Source organism: Zootoca vivipara, chromosome 4 (genome assembly GCF_965207765.1).
Source record: "Zootoca vivipara chromosome 4, rZooViv2.hap1.1, whole genome shotgun sequence".
Lineage (NCBI taxonomy): Eukaryota > Metazoa > Chordata > Lepidosauria > Squamata > Lacertidae > Zootoca > Zootoca vivipara.
This window is the reverse complement of record NC_142587.1, coordinates 33,158,051-33,175,544: the sequence shown is the minus strand read 5'-3', so window position 1 is coordinate 33,175,544 and position 17,494 is coordinate 33,158,051. Positions and strand designations below refer to the sequence as shown.

The following is a 17,494-nucleotide window of genomic DNA, read 5'->3' as shown; positions in this document are numbered from 1 at the left end:
CACAGAATCCTTTTGGATAGGTTTGCGAGCAGGGGCACTGGAATACATGAGAAACTCCATGGCTGAGTTGTTAAAGATATATTTCCAGTTCAGGTTCTTTAGAGGACTTATATTTGACACCCATAGTCACTTAGTAAAAAGAAAGCCTAATCTATGCAACTTTTAAGATCTGTGAGAACAGATTATAATTCTCTCGCTATTTGCACATATTTCCTATAGTCACTTCCTCTAGATTTCCATTTTTGATACAAAGCTATTCAGTAGTAAAGATAGATCAGTCCTAGAGAAATACTGCTGTGGTTTATATTGATAATAATTTGATCATACACTATATTTCCAGGTATGGGGTTGAGCGCTAAATCCACTGCTGCTGTTCTGCTCTGCATCCTCCTGCTGGTTTCTCAGTCATGGGCACAATGTAAGTTAAAATCTGACAATATGAATTTTTAGCACAAATACCAGTATTAACAACTCAGTATTAGCAACCATTCACTTTATAATGCACAAAAATTACAAAGACTTGAACGAAATTTAGAGTTAAATCAATTGTAAAGGTTTGTTTGAACCAAGTCTTTGTAACACTAAATGTCAGAGGCAAAATTCATAATGTTCAGTATAAGGTAAGCTCGAACAATATAGTATATGTTGCAACTTTCAGGACAGAACACAATAGATATGCAATACTGTAGTTACATAAGGTGCAGATCTTATTACAGCTACAGAGATCTGAAACATGTAACAAAGATATTTTTTTTCTAAAAAAGGTTAAATAAATTAAGTGCTTTTTTTATTACTTGGTTTTGGGGTGGGATTTTTTTTGCATTAAAAATTCTAAGCAGCATTACTTATAACTAAAAGCCACAGGAATTTGTGTCTTTTGTTTTCTGGAAGTAGTTCAATAAATGTAATTTAATGTTACATCTATGGTCTGGTTTTTCTTTTTTCTTTTAAATGAATTCTACAGGAAAACAACAACCTACCATTTAAAAATCACGATTATGATGGGAAATAATGACCTGCTAGTTAATGCTGTACAAAATTACATGGAAAAAAATGCTCATGCTTTTCATCTGCAGTGTGGGATTTTTTTGCCATTCTTCCTTTCGTATTCAGTCTTATTATTCACTTTGTTTTCAAGGTTTATACCCCTTCAATCAATTTAATGGTTCTGAAGACGTCTTGGCAGGTAATGATACAAAAACAGAGCTCTCGAATATATTCACACACAACCTAGAAACCCTCCTTTTAATCTCCAAGCTTCAGCAGAATAGGCTTCTCTTTGGTGTTGCCATTTTAGGACAACTCACCCGCTTTTTCTAGCCTTATGCTATAAGTTTCTCCTTTTTAGTACTGAGAGGTGCAGCAGAAACATGTATATTTAGAAGATCTAACTTGGATGAGACTGATAGCCCTTTATTTTGCGGATTATTTTAAACAATTACAACCCTTCCTCTTTGCTAGATGGTTGCACAAAATACAAAATACAGAATGTCAATGGTGAGAGGATGGAGATTTCATGGCATGCAAAAAATAATTTTCCAGGCAGGAACATGACGATGTCTTATAAGTAAGTACTGGCAAACAGACTTTCTCTGGATTTCTAGGTTTGAATGCTGGGAATTTTCAAACAAATTGGTATTGATATGCACCCCCCCTCCGCCTTTCCCCTTTCCTTTCACTCCCTTTTATCCAAAGGAACTAAAGCATGAGATAGATAAGATCTTATATTTATATTCTGAACTCAAGCTAGTGAGAACATTGATCTTATTGCACATATTCACTGTCCATTCCATACTGTTTGGAGGTCACAAATAGCTTTTCTGTTTGGTTGTTGGGAGAAAGCTGTCTTCTCAACACTTTAAAAAACCCTACAACCTATGGCCAATTCTGGTGGCCAATTCTAAATGTGACTATTGGTTTCACTGGACTTTCTTGTAGCATGTGAAGATCGGTGTAATATACTCAAACCATCTTGCTCTGGTGAGCAACCTGGCCACTGAATTCTGCACCAGCTGAAGTTTCCGAACCGTCTCCAGAGGAAGCCCTACGTATAACGCATTGCAGTAATCTACCCTTGAAGTTACCAAGGCATAGACAACAGTAGTTAGGCTATCCCTGTCTAGACAGGGGCATAGCTGGGCCACCAGCCAAAGCAGATGGAAGGCACTCTGGACCACTGAGGCCACCTGAGCCTTGAGCAACAACAAAGGATACAGGAGTATCCCTAAGCTACGAACCTGCTCCTTGAAAGGAAGTATAACCCCATCAAGAGCAGGCAACCTCCCACCCATCCGGTCTAGGGAACAACCCACTAACAGTGCCTCAGTATTATTTGGATTGAGTTTCAGTCTGTTGGCTCTCATCCAGTCCATTACCGAGGCAAGACACTGATCCAGCATTTCCACTGCCTCACCTGCAGATGTAAAGGAGAAACAGAGCTGAGTGTCGTCAGTATACTGCTGGCAACATACTCCAAACCTCCAGATAACCCCACCCAGCGGTTTCGTGCACAGTAGATGTTAAACAATGTAGGTGATAAGATTGAGCCCTGCAGAACCCCACATTGAAGGTTCCAAGGGGCTGAAAAGCATCCCCCCCAAGCAACAACTTCTGGGAATGACCATCCAAGTAGGACTGGAACCACCACGAAGCGGTGCCACCCACCCCTAGTTCGGACAGTCACTCCAGAAGGATAGTGAGTGGTATCTAAAGCCAGTGAGTGGAATATAGAGCCTCCAGACACTGCAAAAAGTACAAGAATATATGGGTGAGCTGCTGGAATATGTCACACACAACACCCCTCTCTCCTGGCTGGTGGGACCTTTCATTCTCTCTGGCAAGCTGCCTGTTGAAGCTGCAGAACCAGCAGAGTAAGGCTATCTTGGAACAGGCAAGACCTCTTGCTATTCACTCTTCTTGCTCTAGATGTCAGCACTGTCTTTTGATAACTTAGCAGCAGATGAGCTCTGTTACTATAGAAGACAAGCATCTTTGTGCTGGCTCAACTCTCAGAATTGTAAATACTGTGTTTCTCTGAAAATAAGACACCATCTTATATTTATTTTTCCTCAAAAAAATACACTATGGCTTATTTTCAGGGGATGTCTTATTTTTTCCTCCTCCTCCTGCCGCGGCCGGCATTGCTGCTGCGCCTATCACTATGTCTTATTCTCGGGGTATGGCTCATATTCCTTGAATGCTTAAAAATCCTGCTACGACTTATTTTATGGCCACGTCTTATTTTCGGGGAAACAGGGTATCCAAAACAATAACTTCATTTATTTAAAACTGCAAACTGTTATAGGGTGAAGTTGTTAATATTGAAGTGGTGGAAATTAAATAGATGGTCAAAACCAGTATAGTTGGAAATCATGTTGTCCCTACCCCAAAGGAACATCACGTGACTTGTGGTTGTCAAATCCTGTCAATTGCCTTGCTTTTTGGGGAAAGTGTTTCAAAGAAGGCCAACTAAACACTACTGCATTCTATTATTTTTAAAAATTAAATTGAAATAAAATAGGTATCTTACATTTCATGTAAGATACCTGGCAAGGCAGGGATTCCCCTCCACAGGCATAGGCAAGGATTATATTCCCTTTAAAGCATTTCCAAACATCCTGATTTTCAATGGAAAAGATTTTTGCCATCTTATTGAATATGATTATTTCAATTGCAGGTTTGATAAACAAGAAGAGAAGCAGTGCATGGAATATATGCATGACCAAGGATACAACAGTGGCTGTCGGTTTCCTACTGAAGGGCTTTATCTGCACATTTACATTAGGAATCCAAATCAGACAGAGGAGGTTTACTATGATGAACAAGAGAGCAGCAATTTGTGTAAGTTAACAACTATTATTACTCCGGCAGCAATCTTTTCTGGTGTCGGTGCCTGGCTAGGATTACAAAAGAAAAACGGGGAAGCAACAGCAATTTGACTTCTTCAAATTCCACTTAGTAAATATCTGTGTCGTTATTTTTATTATTATTAATGGGATGCGGGTGGCGCTGTGGCCTAAACCACTGAGCCTCTTGGGCTTGCCTATCAGAAGGTCGGCTGTTCAAATCCCCGCAATGGGGTGAGCTCCCAATGCTCGGTCCCAGCTCCTGCCACCCTAGCAGTTCGAAAGCACCCCAGTGGAAGTAAATAAACAGGTACCTCTGTGGTGGGAAGGTAAACGGCATTTCTGTGTGCTCTGGCTTCCGTCAGAAGTGGTATAATAATAATAATAATAATAATAATAATAATAATAATAATAATAATAATAATTTATTATTTATACCCCGCCTATCTGGCTGGGTTTCTCCAGCCACTCTGGGCGGCTTCCAGAAGGATATTAAAATTCAATAATCTATTAGTTTAGTCATGCTGGCCACATAACCCAGAAAGCTGTCTGTGAACAAACACCGGCTCCCTTGGCCTGGAAGTGAGATGAACGCCGCAACCCCATAGTCACCTTTGACTGAACTTAACCATCCAGGGGTCCTTTCCTTCTCTTCTTCTTCTTCTTCTTCTTCTTCTTCTTCTTCTTCTTCTTCTTCTTCTTCTTCTTCTTCTTCTTCTTCTTCTTCTTCTTCTTCTTCTTCTTCTTTCCCCAATGCTGCCTAATTTCAATTTTATTTACCATTTTTGATGCCATTTATACGCAGTAGTACTTTGTATTTCACAGTACGGAGAGCTGTTGTGCTGTTTTTACCTTTCCACATCAATCTCTGCCTGGGAATTCAGTGTTGTAATAGAGGATTCTGATTAATGTTCTAAGGCGCACACTTAGTTAACATAGAATGCTTTGGAGTTTCACTGTGGCAAATACGACTACCATATTTTTTTTGGGGGGGGGGGACCTGTGCCGGGGACAAAGTGTCTTTCCAAGAACCTTGTGTTCTCTCACTCATCTTTTCAATGAGGGACTGCCTTTCATGCTTTCAAAGAGCCCAGAAATCCCCAGGAATCAATTTATAACTATCACACACAACAACATTTGATTCTCGGCATACAGTAGTTTTTGCTATCTGACTGCATTTAAAAGTGTTCTCGCCACATATTTAACCTTATATAGCATGCAACAACATGCCGTAGCAGTTATTCGTTGACTGATAGCTTATGTGATTTCATATTTTGTTGTTATTTGGGCAGGCTTCAGTCAAGGGATGCCAACAAGTCCAATGCGTTCAGTTATAACATTTTGTAGCTAGACTGTGTAATTGAGTGTATTAATTTTATCTTCACCAGTGAAGCCCAACCCACCTGAAAATGTTACTTTCCAATGGGCAGATGACGAAGTAACTGTGCAGTGCAAGGCAGTTGAGAATGAGCATTGTTTTCGCTTTGAGCTTCAGTACAAAAGCCAACTTGACAAAGATTGGCAGGTGGGTAGATAAGTGCAGCTTTGTGTTGCAGAATGGAAACCTGGAAAGGGACTTTTTCTTTTGCAGTGCAAAAATAAATGTGGGTGGTTTTTGTTAGGAGTTTTCCACCACATCAACATAGTCTCGAATCGATGAATTTGAAGCTCATCATCTTGGGTTGCCTGCAGCAAGAAAGAAGGCCTTGAAGCCTGTCAAAGCGAAGATGTCCAGAATAGCAAATGGACCGCTGAGGCCCAGCTGTGGAAAGTGTGCTGATTATTGTGCAGATCAAATCTCCTGCATTTGCTGCAGTTTGGCACCTTCATGCTCCAACATTGTAGGCTTTTTGGTTGGCCCATTGATATTGGTTTCAACTTGGAACTTCTGCAAGACACAGGATGCAGGGAAAACAATTATCTGAGCAACAGACTCTTCAAGTGTCCCTATTTTCCAGGGACAGGTCTAGATTTACAGAAGCCGTCACGGTTTCTGATTAGATCCTGGACGTCCCTATTTTCACTGGAGAAATGTTGGAGGGTATGGAGTTATGTGACTCCTGGTCCAATGAGATACAACCTTTAGAAGACATCTGAAGGCAGCCCTGTATAGGGAAGTTTTCAAAATGTTTAATGTTTTATTATGTTTTTATATCTGTTGGAAGCCACCCAGAGTGGCTGGGGCAACCCAGTCAGATGGGTGGGGTATAAATAACAAACATTCTCATTGGAGAAATGTTGGCGGTTATGCAATGACATCACCGTGCACTCTAAATTGATTGCCAGTGGACTGTTGCTCACATCCCCCTCATCTGTGTATTTCGACACACAGTCCCAATTATCTGAGTGGAACTTAATTTCACAAACTGAGTTTAAGTAGCTGTGTTTAGGCAACTAAAGATCTGATAATTCCTTGGAGACTTGATATGCAAGAAAGCTGGGGAAATCCCCGAGTTGCTACTTCATTGTTCTAATTCATATGTTGATTATTTCTTCATGGTGTGCATCTGCACAAGCTTCTTTCTTTCAAAGCATTGCCAGAATAATGAACTAAGGGTTGTATCAAACTAAGTTAGTCATGTCCATTGATTTCAATGGGTCTACTCTGTGCAAGGCAAGCATAGGATATAACCCTGAGATAAGAAATGAGGGAAAAAATAAAGAACAAAATATGATACAAAGGGAGGTAAGATGAAACCCTAATGCTTTGTTCTTCAAAAATAGAAATGTGGAACTTCCAAGTGATCTACAGTCATACCTCAGTTTAAGTACGCCTCGGTTTGAGTATTTTCAGTTTAAGTACTCTGCGGACCTGTCTGGAACGGATTAATCCACTTTCAATGGGAAAGTTCGCTTCAGGTTAAGTACGCTTCAGGTTAAATACGGACTTCCGGAACCAATTACACTCATACCTCGGGTTAAGTATGCTTCAGGTTGAGTATTCCGCGGACCCGTCTGGAACAGATTAATCTACTTTCCATTACTTTCAATGGGAAAGTTCGCTTCAGGTTAAGTACGCTTCAGTTTAAGTACTCCACAGACCGTCTGGAACGGATTAATCCACTTTCCATTACTTTCAATGGGAAAGTTCGCTTCAGGTTAAGTTCGCTTTAGGTTAAGTACAGACTTCTGGAACCAATTGTGTTTGTAAACCGAGGTACCACTGTACTGTATTGGATTTTAAAGAAAACTCTCAGTTGTCTATGATTCAATATATATTGTTTAGAATTGTGGTGCAAACAATTAAGGTACAAGTGAGTTCCAAAGTCTGAAGAAACAACTCTTTCCCCAGATATTAGGCCCCGACACACAGTCTTTATTGCAAACCAAAATATTCCCAAAGCCTGTTAGAGTAGCCTACAAAATATACAATGAACAAAATTATTAATGACTGATACTCTTGCTGTTCAGTCTAGGGACCAAGCATGTTGTGAGATTAAAGACCAAGGATTTGATCCAGCGAAATGCTATTCCTTTCGATTCAGGCTGAAACACAGTTGCAGTGGATTTTCTTATTCCAGTGAATGGGGAGCAGAAACACATTGGAAAAATGGCAGCTCTGTAGGTAAAAATAATAAAAAAGAATGCACTGCTACTGCAAATCCTCTTTCTGAAACCTTCTATTTCTAGATAATGTTAACATGCAAACCTACGTCTTGTCTTTTATTTAGTGTTCAGGGTACGCTGTTATACAGGGTGCCCCCAGACACTGCCACTCTTCTGCAGTCGGGATTCAAGCACATACTGTAAGCTTTAGGTTTGCACAATTGAAGTGGAATAATAATAATAATAATAATAATAATAATAATAATAATAATACCCCACATTCTGTCACCATAACACAACAAATCCACTATTTTATTTGATTTTAAATTGTTTAAGAACCAACAACTTACCCTCCCCTGCCCTGCTGTCAAATACCCCCACTCCCAAATTAGCAGTGATAACAGGGCAATGACAAAATCCCTTCAATGATTTTTCCAGGCACTGAGGAGTCTGGGAAATGTAGTTCTCCACAGGACCTGGAAAGTTGCCATTGCAGTATTCTAGGGGCTGGGAGGTTTTGCACAGCCAACTCCAGCGAAACCATGCCACTGTACCTTGCCATTTCTGGGTGCGTTTTGGGGAAGGGAGGGGGAAGTGGGGCACGCTTTAGGGCAGTTGAGGGAAAACTTTGATTCATCACATATTGTGGAACTACAACCCCCATCAACCCCAGTAAGCAACTATAAAAGTCAAGATCCAAACTGAGCAGAGTTCTCCCATAACCATCCCAAGCCATATTTCCAAATGATGATGTCCACATTTTAAAAGGAATGGATTAGCAAGACAGAAAATATGCTGGTTGCAATGCACTGAGGGTGATTAGTCAACACAGGGACCTGTTTTCAGTGACACCCCAGTGGCCCATTTCACAACTGGGAAACAGCAGAGAATTGGACACAGGACTTTAAATGAATTTCAGTTGATATTCTTTCCAGACAACCTTTTGTTATAATATATTCCTTTAAAAGCATTCATTAGCAGGCATCAGCACATGTATATGACACCATATTTCCTATTCCAGTATAGTCACGCTTTCTGTTGGAACGAAGAAGGTTAGTTATATAAATGACAATATAAAGAGCTAAATGACAATATAAAGAGCTAATTTTTATTCACAAAGCAGAAAAATCTCATACTGGTATCCTTGTATTCTTTCATCCTGGCAGAAGGGTACTTCAGTGGACAACACAAAACGCCACATTATTGTGAAATGTAGAAGCTTTAAAAGAATGGTGGCCTAAAGATTAATAGTCCATATTATTCCATTTTTTAATAATTGCTTTTCGAAAGAAAGAGTTGGCCAAAATATGCTTCAAAGAATCTGATGTTTCTCTTCTCAAATATACTGGAAAACACTTTGAACTTTTTTTCTTTTTGTGATTCCTCAAAGATTCCTGTGATATAGATGTCTCCGAACCCAAATCAATTACAGTAATCCCTTTGACTTTGGTGATGGCTGGCATCCTGGTAATATTTGCCCTTCTGTTGTGCGTTTGCAGATGGAAAAGGTAAATGCTGCTTTGTGCACTCACAAACTCTTGATCAAAATGACAGAACAATATTTGCGGCAGGAAGGCCTACACATTTCAGGGATCTATTGGGTACAGTGTGCATTTTGAGAAAGGATGAACTGCACCTATCCATCGGATCTTGGCTGGTGGAGATGAGGACCATCAAGGTGTGGCAGATAGACCTTCAGCAGTTTACTCCCCCCCCCGAAAATTTTACTCTCATATAACAGATGGGATGGAATGTTTGGAATTTGCTATATATATGATGTGGGTCTTCCAGGTTTATAATTTTGAGAATAGTAGAGAATGAATGCATGGGATCTGAGTCAGACTAGGGCCAACTATGTCTCCAGGATTTACACAAATATCCTGGAGAAGCTGTGTGAAGTTTTTTGCATGTAGGTAAGAATAAACAGATTGGATAGGCAGGAGCAAAGAAAGGGTCGTCGGCAAAGGGTGGAACGCTAGAGAAGATTCAAAGGAAGCCCTCTGGCCAACAAGTAACATAAAAGTCACAAGGTGGTACAGGAAGTTTATGTAAAGTCTTCTAGCCAATCAGAATATGGAGTGGCTTCCCTTCACTCATCCTGGATAAAATTAAGGATTGGGCTCATAAAAGAATGCATGAGGAGCATCGTGAAAACATCTCGGCTAGCTCCACCACCAATAGTTGGAGAAGGCATGCCTCCACACTTTGCCCAATGTGTGAAGGGGCTTTGTGTGAATACTGATGTATGTGCTTAGAGTCCTTTCACATGCCAGCTGGTCAGGGCATTGCAGCTGCATGTGTTGGGGGAGAGGCAAGCAATCCCTGGCATCTCCAGGTAGGTATGAGAGACTTCCCATCCAGAACCCTGGAGAGCGACTGACAGTCGGTAGGAATAACGCTGAGCTACGGTAGTTGGCTCAAAGCCTGATTTGGTTTAAGGTGGCTAACTATAATCCTAAGTGTTACCACCCTTGCACATCTTTTTAACATGCTGTATGGGTGTGTGTGTCTAAAACCCCTCTTTTTAGAACTGCATTTGCAGTGGATGTAACTTTTAGCTGTCCATTCTTCCCTGCCAAGGAATCAGTGCTCTCTCTCTGCTCTGGAGAAACTCGACAGACTCCATTTATCATAATAAATGGACACTTTACTAGTAAGAAAATATTACTGAGTATGATGATTTTGTGATGGAGCCATATGATTGTGGTGGATTCATATATGGGGGGGGGTCCAAAATCCTGTTCATTTTCAAAGATGTTTGTCCTTGTCATGTCGAGGGTGAATGAAATCCTGAACTTTTGGGCCAAGTTTGTCCCCAACCTGACTTTAAGTGTAAGCGAAGATGCATGCCTGGTTCTATGAAATCCCTTTAAATGAACTAGGCTCTGACTTTAAGCTCTAAGCCTGGTATGTTGTCTTTCATCAGCTGAAAGGTGCCCTTTCCCCATCCCATTTGCTATATGTGCCATTAATTTTTAAAATAAATTATTTCCCCCTCTTTGATTTTAAGGACCCTTCAAATGATCTGGGGCATAAAATGTCTGTTTCTGCTTTTACTTAAATGCTGAAGATCCTGTATTTAATGCCTACTTTTCGAACAGAACTTTTCTTTTTCTTTTATGGTTTTTTATTGTAATCATTTAAATTATTTCTTTTTTTACAGAATTAGGAAGATCCTAATGCCTGCTGTACCAGACCCCAAACATCTATATTCTGATTTGTTCAGCGATCATAATGGGAACTTTCAGGTAGAGCATCATGTTCTTTCCAGGTTTCTTTCCCTTGTATTCTGATTTTCTTTTTCTCAAACTTGCTTTGATCCCTTCTGAAATATGCATGCATTCTTGCGTTCCCAGCTGCACATTTAGTGATTTTTAATACCCCAGATAAAATGCGACTATTGAGAGGAAAGCAAATCTAGAACCATGGTTTTTATCTTGCTGCAACAAAGGACCCACATCTTTATTAAGCCTAATAAAGCAATTACCAATTACCAAAAAACACAGGATCAATATTTTTCAAGGAAGTCCAAAATACTTTATGGATGTTGCAGTTAAAGAATTTTTTTTTTGCAAGATTTTGTACTTACTCTTTATAAGTTGCAAAAAAGAAGTAAACATTACAAACGTGTAAAGTCACAGAAACTTTAGACATAGTTAGTTAATTAGTTAATTTGTTGTTACGGTTTTCGGCCAGCACACACATTTATACATCAAACAATCCAATATACAATTTAAAATATATACAATAAATATAAACTATAGCCATTATAAAAATTATTAGATAATAGAAATTATCTAATTTCAGACCCAGGTAATTATAGACCCATTAGCCTACTTAACACCGTCAGCAAACTATATGCTCTGCACCTCAAAGATAAACTATTAGACTGGCTTGAGATGGAAGCCTTAATAGCAGACGAACAGGCTGGCTTCCAAAAAGGCCGAGCCACAATCAACCATTGTCTAGTTCTTCAGTACACAGTCAACAAATCTTCCGCTATATATGCGGCTTTCATCGATTTAAAGACTGCTTTCGATTCCATCTCAAGAACCAACTTTAGACATATTTAGAGAGGTTGTAAAAAAAAAAATCTTTTGGACTGAGGTGATGAAAATTGATAAGATTTCAGGACATAAATTAAGTACAGACCCCACAGTCATACTAGGAGAATTAAATGCTGTTAGAAAAGTTATAGGAAAATGGTAAAACATTGGTACCCAGATACTGGAATAGAAAACCGCATCTTGAAAGGAAGAAAAAAATGACATCTTGGTGTAGAGTTTTAATGCGCAAAACATAATATAAGAAACTGTAATGAAGTAATACGATAATGAAATGGGATTATCTAAATTTTTGGCACAAAGATATCCAATATTTGAATAATGAAATTAAATACAAAAATATTGGGAAAGAATTTTGGAAGTGATAAAGGAAGTAAAATAATGTTCATCAATAAAACAGATTACTATAGTTTTATTATTGAATTGTTGGTAATATGCTAGTCTTTAAGAGTCAGTAAGAAGAGTTATCTGAAACAGACTATTGTAGTCAGCCCTCTGGCTTGTGTTAATGAACTGTAAGGTGGTTTTACATCAGCTGAGGATATCTAGTAGGAAGAGCTTCTGCTTAAACAAATGATGATGTCCACATTTTTTAAAGGAATGGATTAGCAAGACAGAAAATGTGCTGGTTCAAACAAAGGTAAAATATGATGATGATGTTGATGAAGAAGAAGAATGTGCAATTGAAGAGGAAGAAGGAAAAAAATTCCAGGGAGCCAAAGTATAAGCCAGAGGTAACGTTCTTGAAATTCCAAGCACGGATTGAGGGTAGAGGGATAGAGAAACTTGAATGCCCACTTTCCACTTCTATCCAGCATGTTTTCACTGGCAGTTCTACAGTTATTGGGTCTGCACAGATCTCTCCCTCAAAAAGGAGAAGAAAGAACTTCAGGACCCAGGTTTTCATGCAGTTGACTGCTCATATGAAGGGTCCAATTCACACTGTCACTGTTTGTCCAATGGTAGAGAGGGCTTATGGTACCCCTTCTCTGTACTGTCTCAGCACCTCCTCTGATTGAATGTATGAACTGGGGTACAGAATACATTCAGGACATCATTGTTTTCTCAGTATTGTTGCATGACACCCCAGGCTCCAAATGGTGTGAGTCTCCAGGGGTTCCAGTTGCTTACCCAGGGTTTGGTTTCCTCAAGACTGTGGTTTATTTGCACATATGTACAATCTGAACCTACAATGGAGGGGCTCATAGCATTTAGCACACCCACAGCCTTGGATTCAAGCAGAGATGGGGCATGGCTCTCTTTCTCTGGCTTCCTAGTCTGCCCCCTTGCTTCCAGCTTAAAGCTCACGTGGCTCAAATCCTAACTCTTTTTCTTTCTAACTAACAGTTGTGGAAGGTGGGGGGTACCCATGTACCTTTGTTGATTTTGTTGATTTTGCTACCTTAGGGGGGCATTGCATCACCAGGAAACTAGCCTGGCTATTCCAGGAATCGAATCCATGCAAGAGCCAGGAATTAGAAGGGGGCTCAGGTATACAGCCTACCCCCCGCAAATGCATAACACTATGTTCCCTCTCCCCAATGTTATTATGGTAGGCAATTAAGAAGATACTTAAGGGCTCCAACATGTACCAGAACTTCAGAGTCAATGCTTGTTGTACAACCACTGATGGCAACATCAACAGGTCATTCTCGCAATTTCAACCACCCGACTTTGCTCACGTGCTTATCTCCGTCCTTCCTCCACTGTGTCCTCTGTGTCATTTCTGGATCCTCTGCCAAGAAGACTTCTGAGTGTCAAATGTGTATTAAATAACAGTGAGAAATGTAGTGGTAGATGACATGTAAGGTGGATAGATGATATGTAAATAGCCATTCTAGAGGATGTTTGAATGATACTCATATCACAAATGATAAAAAGAAATAGCCAATCAACTCAGGGAGACAATGCATAGCCATTGCCTGTTCTTTGTTCTTTGACTCGCATTATTGTTTCAAAATAAAGAAACACACATATCCTCTTCTTTAGTTAATAGAAGGCTGCCTCCATTATGCAAAGACTGTCACATACTACATGCCTACGGTATATGGTGCACCAAGTTACAATGAGGAGTGTAAAGTTTACGCAGGGTGTAGATATTCAGCCATGCCTAAAACATATCCCTGTGTTACTGATTCCAGTCCACAATGAGCTTTGGAGTAGACTGATTGGTATATTTCTGAGTTCTTCTCTTGTAAATTCATCTCAGTACTAATGAGGTCTGAGATCTTCTTTGTTTCTCCTAGACTGCACTGAATGCCAGAAAGCTCCCCACCCCTCTGCCTTGAAAACTGGAATTAGAGCTGTGAGATCTATCTGGTCCCTAATATAGAACTGTCCCTCATGTAGAACTTTAGCACGAGCTGGCTTTTCGCCTGGGGACTGGATAAACAAGAAGAGGCAGAGGGGCCAGTTAACAATGTGAGGAATCAATGTTAGTTTTCTGCATTATGCCAAATTAATGTGTGTACACACAAGCACACCCTTACACATTACAGACCACACAGATGCGTACTTCTCATGTTCAGCACATGGGCACATAAACTATGAAGATAGGTCCACCCAGAGAAGGGCATCAGAGAACAGGCAGTTCATGTTTATTTTTTATTTTTTAATATAGTTTTTGTTTTACAATTGAGAATACTCATTTAAACATCCTTAAAATATCAGTGACATCCCTTCTTCTCTTTCCATGGTTCATTTTGCATATAATAAATCCCTGCATATTTTACATAAACTAAACCATTCAGTATTCTATTATTACATCCATCAAAACTTATTTACACTGTTGAATTTCTCTTAATGCTGCCAACGTTTTCAAGTGTACCCAATTTCCCCCTATATATTCAATAAACATTTTCCAATCTTCTCTAAATGTATGTTCTTCTTGTTCTCTTATACTATATGTTAAGTCTGCAAGCTGTGCATATTGCATCAGCTTAAGTTGCCATTCTTCTTTAGTTGGGACCTCACTCATTTTACATTTTTGGGCTATCAAAACACAGGCTACAGTAGTGGCATACATAAATATGCCCGTGGACTGTCTCACCAGAGTGGTGCATGCTCTAGTTATCTCTCGCTTGGACTACTGCAATGCGCTCTACATGGGGCTACCTTTGAAGGTGACCCGGAAACTACAACTAATCCAGAATGCGGCAGCTAGACTGGTGACTGGGAGCAGCCACCGAGACCACATAACACTGGTCTTGAAAGACATGCATTGGCTCCCAGTACGTTTCCGAGCACAATTCAAAGTGTTGGTGCTGACCTTTAAAGCCCTAAACGGCCTCGGTCCAGTATACCTGAAGGAGCGTCTCCACCTCCATCGCTCTGCCCGGACACTGAGGTCCAGTGCTGAGGGCCTTCTGGCGGTTCCCTCGCTGCGAGAAGTCAAGTTACAGGGAACCAGGCAGAGGGCCTTCTCGGTAGTGGCACCCACCCTCTGGAATGCCCTCCCACCAGATGTCAAAAAGAAAAACAACTACCAGACTTTTAGAGGACATCTGAAGGCAGCCCTGTTTAGGGAAGCTTTTAATCTTTAAGAAATTAGTGTATTCTAATATTTCTGTTGGAAGCCGCCCAGAGTGGCTGGGGAAACCCAGCCAGATGGGCGGGGTATAAATAATAAATTATTATATTATTATAACCTTTTTTGACACCTGGGAATTTACGTCCTAATTATCCCCAACAAAAAGGACTCTGGTTTTTGTTTTTGTTGTTTTTGTTGTTGAAAAGTACTTTTAAACATTTTTCCCCCCAGTTCATTATGGATTATTTCCAATACTCTTTTACCCCTTTACAGGTCCAGTGACAGTTCGTGTTTAGATCAGGGGTAGCAAACCTATGACTCTCCAGATGTTGTTGGACTCGAGCTCCTGCGGCCTCTGGTTTAGATCCTCAGCTTCTAGAAAATAGTCAGGTTTGGGCTGTCAGTTTGCTAAAGGAAGAGAAGTTCAAAGCTCACCAGCAATCACAGAAAACTTACATTGTGCAATGTCCCATCAGCATCCAGATGTTGCACATGGTAGATGGCATGATTATGAAGCCAACTGAATGCATGGACTGTAATAAAGTACAAGATGGTGGTGATTTCAGAGGTTTGTATGGTAGTCTCTAAAGACTTGACCTGGTCACTGGACATCCAGTCTCCAGGAAGAACAGAGTACGAACTGCAGTGATGCTCTTCCTTTGCATTGACTTATGTGTCATTCTTGCTTTTCCATATGTTAATAATTTGGCTTTTAAGCAGATCTCTGTAGGCAGAAGCTTTGTAACAGAATCTTTGCCTCCAGAGAAAAAACGATAATGTTGCATGTCTACAACTTATCAGACCACACACACATGCTCAGAGGCAAAATACATAATAGTAATAGCAGATGTTTAGCTGTATTGCTTTAGCTCTGATAATGTGGTCAAGCGCCTACGGGTATTTTGGAAAAATGAAAAATGAACAGCAAAACATTGTTTTGTCTGAGAGTCCTTCACACTTCTCACGCACATTAGTTTCCTAAGTGAAATCAGAAACCGTACACGAGAACCTTACTTTTATAATTGCACACATTGGCGACATCCAATTTATAATGGATATTTAATTTGAGCTAAATCTCTGTGTACCATGCACAAGAAGGGATCTGCATTACTGTGGATGTCTCTGTGTGAACAGGGTTCCATGATAAGAATGAATAGCAACCAAAACACATAAGGCAGGAGTGAGGAAATGGTAGTCTTTCAGATGTAATTGGACTCCACTGCCATCAGTCTGTCTTGAGAGACAATGGAAGAACGCACCTTTGGGAGTAAAGTCAAACTGCTGGAGAGTTGCAGCGCTTGCTGTGGATGTAAAGACCAATAAGGGAGATATATGTTTCTTACAGCTGGGGCAGAAGAAGACATCTGCTTTCACTGCTACAGATGCACCATGGCATTTTCCCTCTCTGTGCTCCTCCCAGTGGCCATTTTTCCTCTGTCCACTGCTGTGAATACACACACTGTCTGTCTCTCTGTCTCCAGGCACTGCTGTTGTCTGCAAGCGATGAATGTTGCCAGCCTTCATGTCACATTTGCATACATCTTTATAATGCAGAATTGGTCTGGTGCCTGAAGCCAGCTTCCTGTAAAGGAGTCCTACACTTCCCATAATCCCTGCTATAGTTTCTGGTCTCCTCCTCCTTCTTCTCAGACTATTATATGACTGGTCGAGAGCCATCTTGGTTGTAAGTTGCGTTGGGATGCCTTGGGCAATATAAAGCATCTAACAAATTTAATAAGTACAGTAACAACAACAACAACAACAACAACAACAACAACAACAACAACAACAACATTTCAGGGTAAAGTACCCAATCCAAGAGGTAATCCAAAACAAACATACAGCAACAAAATTCTGAGGCTTTCTGGAGTCTGCCGTTGTCTGTTTAATTATAATCTTTTGATTAAAATAAAATAAAAACTAAACTGAAAGTAAATTTTCTAAACTGTTTTCTGCTAACCTAATAAATGCTAGAGGGGATCAAATGCAAATAAGGGGGTTAAATACTGAGACCCTAAGATGACGCGGGTGGCGCTGTGGGTTAAACCACAGAGCCTAGGGCTTGCTGATCAGAAGGTCAGCGGTTCGAATCCCTGCGACGGGGTGAGCTCCCGTTGCTCGGTCCCTGCTCCTGCCAACTTAGCAGTTCGAAAGCACGTCAAAGTGCAAGTAGATAAATAGGTACCGCTACAGCGGGAAGGTAAACGGCGTTTCCGCGTGCTGCTCTGGTTCGCCAGAGGCGGCTTTGTCATGCTGGCCACATGACCTGGAAGCTGTACGCTGCCTCCCTCGGCCAATAGCGCGAGATGAGTGCTGCAACCTCAGATTCAGTCACGACTGGACCTAATGGTCAGGGGTCCCTTTACCTTTAAGATAAAGACCCACTCTTTAAAATAAGTTGGTAGGATGAGTATAAAACAGCATCCTGCCCCCCCCCATCACTCCTGATTTACCGTACAGGAAACCAGAAATTATATTATTATTGGCTACCAAATGCTGTTAATATTTAG

At 40.4% G+C, this 17,494-nt stretch overlaps 1 protein-coding gene across 1 annotated transcript; it reads left to right on the top strand.

Annotated features, from left to right (window-relative positions):
* Positions 1–311: 311 nt before the first annotated feature.
* CRLF2 (cytokine receptor like factor 2) lies at positions 312–14,327 on the top strand. Its single transcript, XM_035114491.3, has 10 exons — positions 312–418; positions 1,139–1,186; positions 1,462–1,567; positions 3,677–3,840; positions 5,234–5,370; positions 7,257–7,410; positions 8,782–8,899; positions 10,555–10,639; positions 12,054–12,189; positions 13,012–14,327. The coding sequence occupies exons 1-9, from the start codon at positions 343–345 to the stop codon at positions 12,180–12,182; spliced, it is 1,017 nt and encodes a 338-aa protein (XP_034970382.3). The 5' UTR covers positions 312–342; the 3' UTR covers positions 12,183–12,189; positions 13,012–14,327.
* Positions 14,328–17,494: the final 3,167 nt, after the last annotated feature.

What these genes read in the sequence shown, in the direction of transcription:
- CRLF2 (XM_035114491.3), top strand. Translation starts at nt 343, where the DNA reads ATGGGGTTGAGCGCTAAATCCACTGCTGCTGTTCTGCTCTGCATCCTC. An exon ending in TTCTGAAGACGTCTTGGCAG is followed by an intron (nt 1,187 to 1,461) that starts GTAATGATACAA and finishes CCTCTTTGCTAG; the next exon opens with ATGGTTGCACAAAATACAAA. An exon ending in GAAAAATGGCAGCTCTGTAG is followed by an intron (nt 7,411 to 8,781) that starts GTAAAAATAATA and finishes GATTCCTCAAAG; the next exon opens with ATTCCTGTGATATAGATGTC.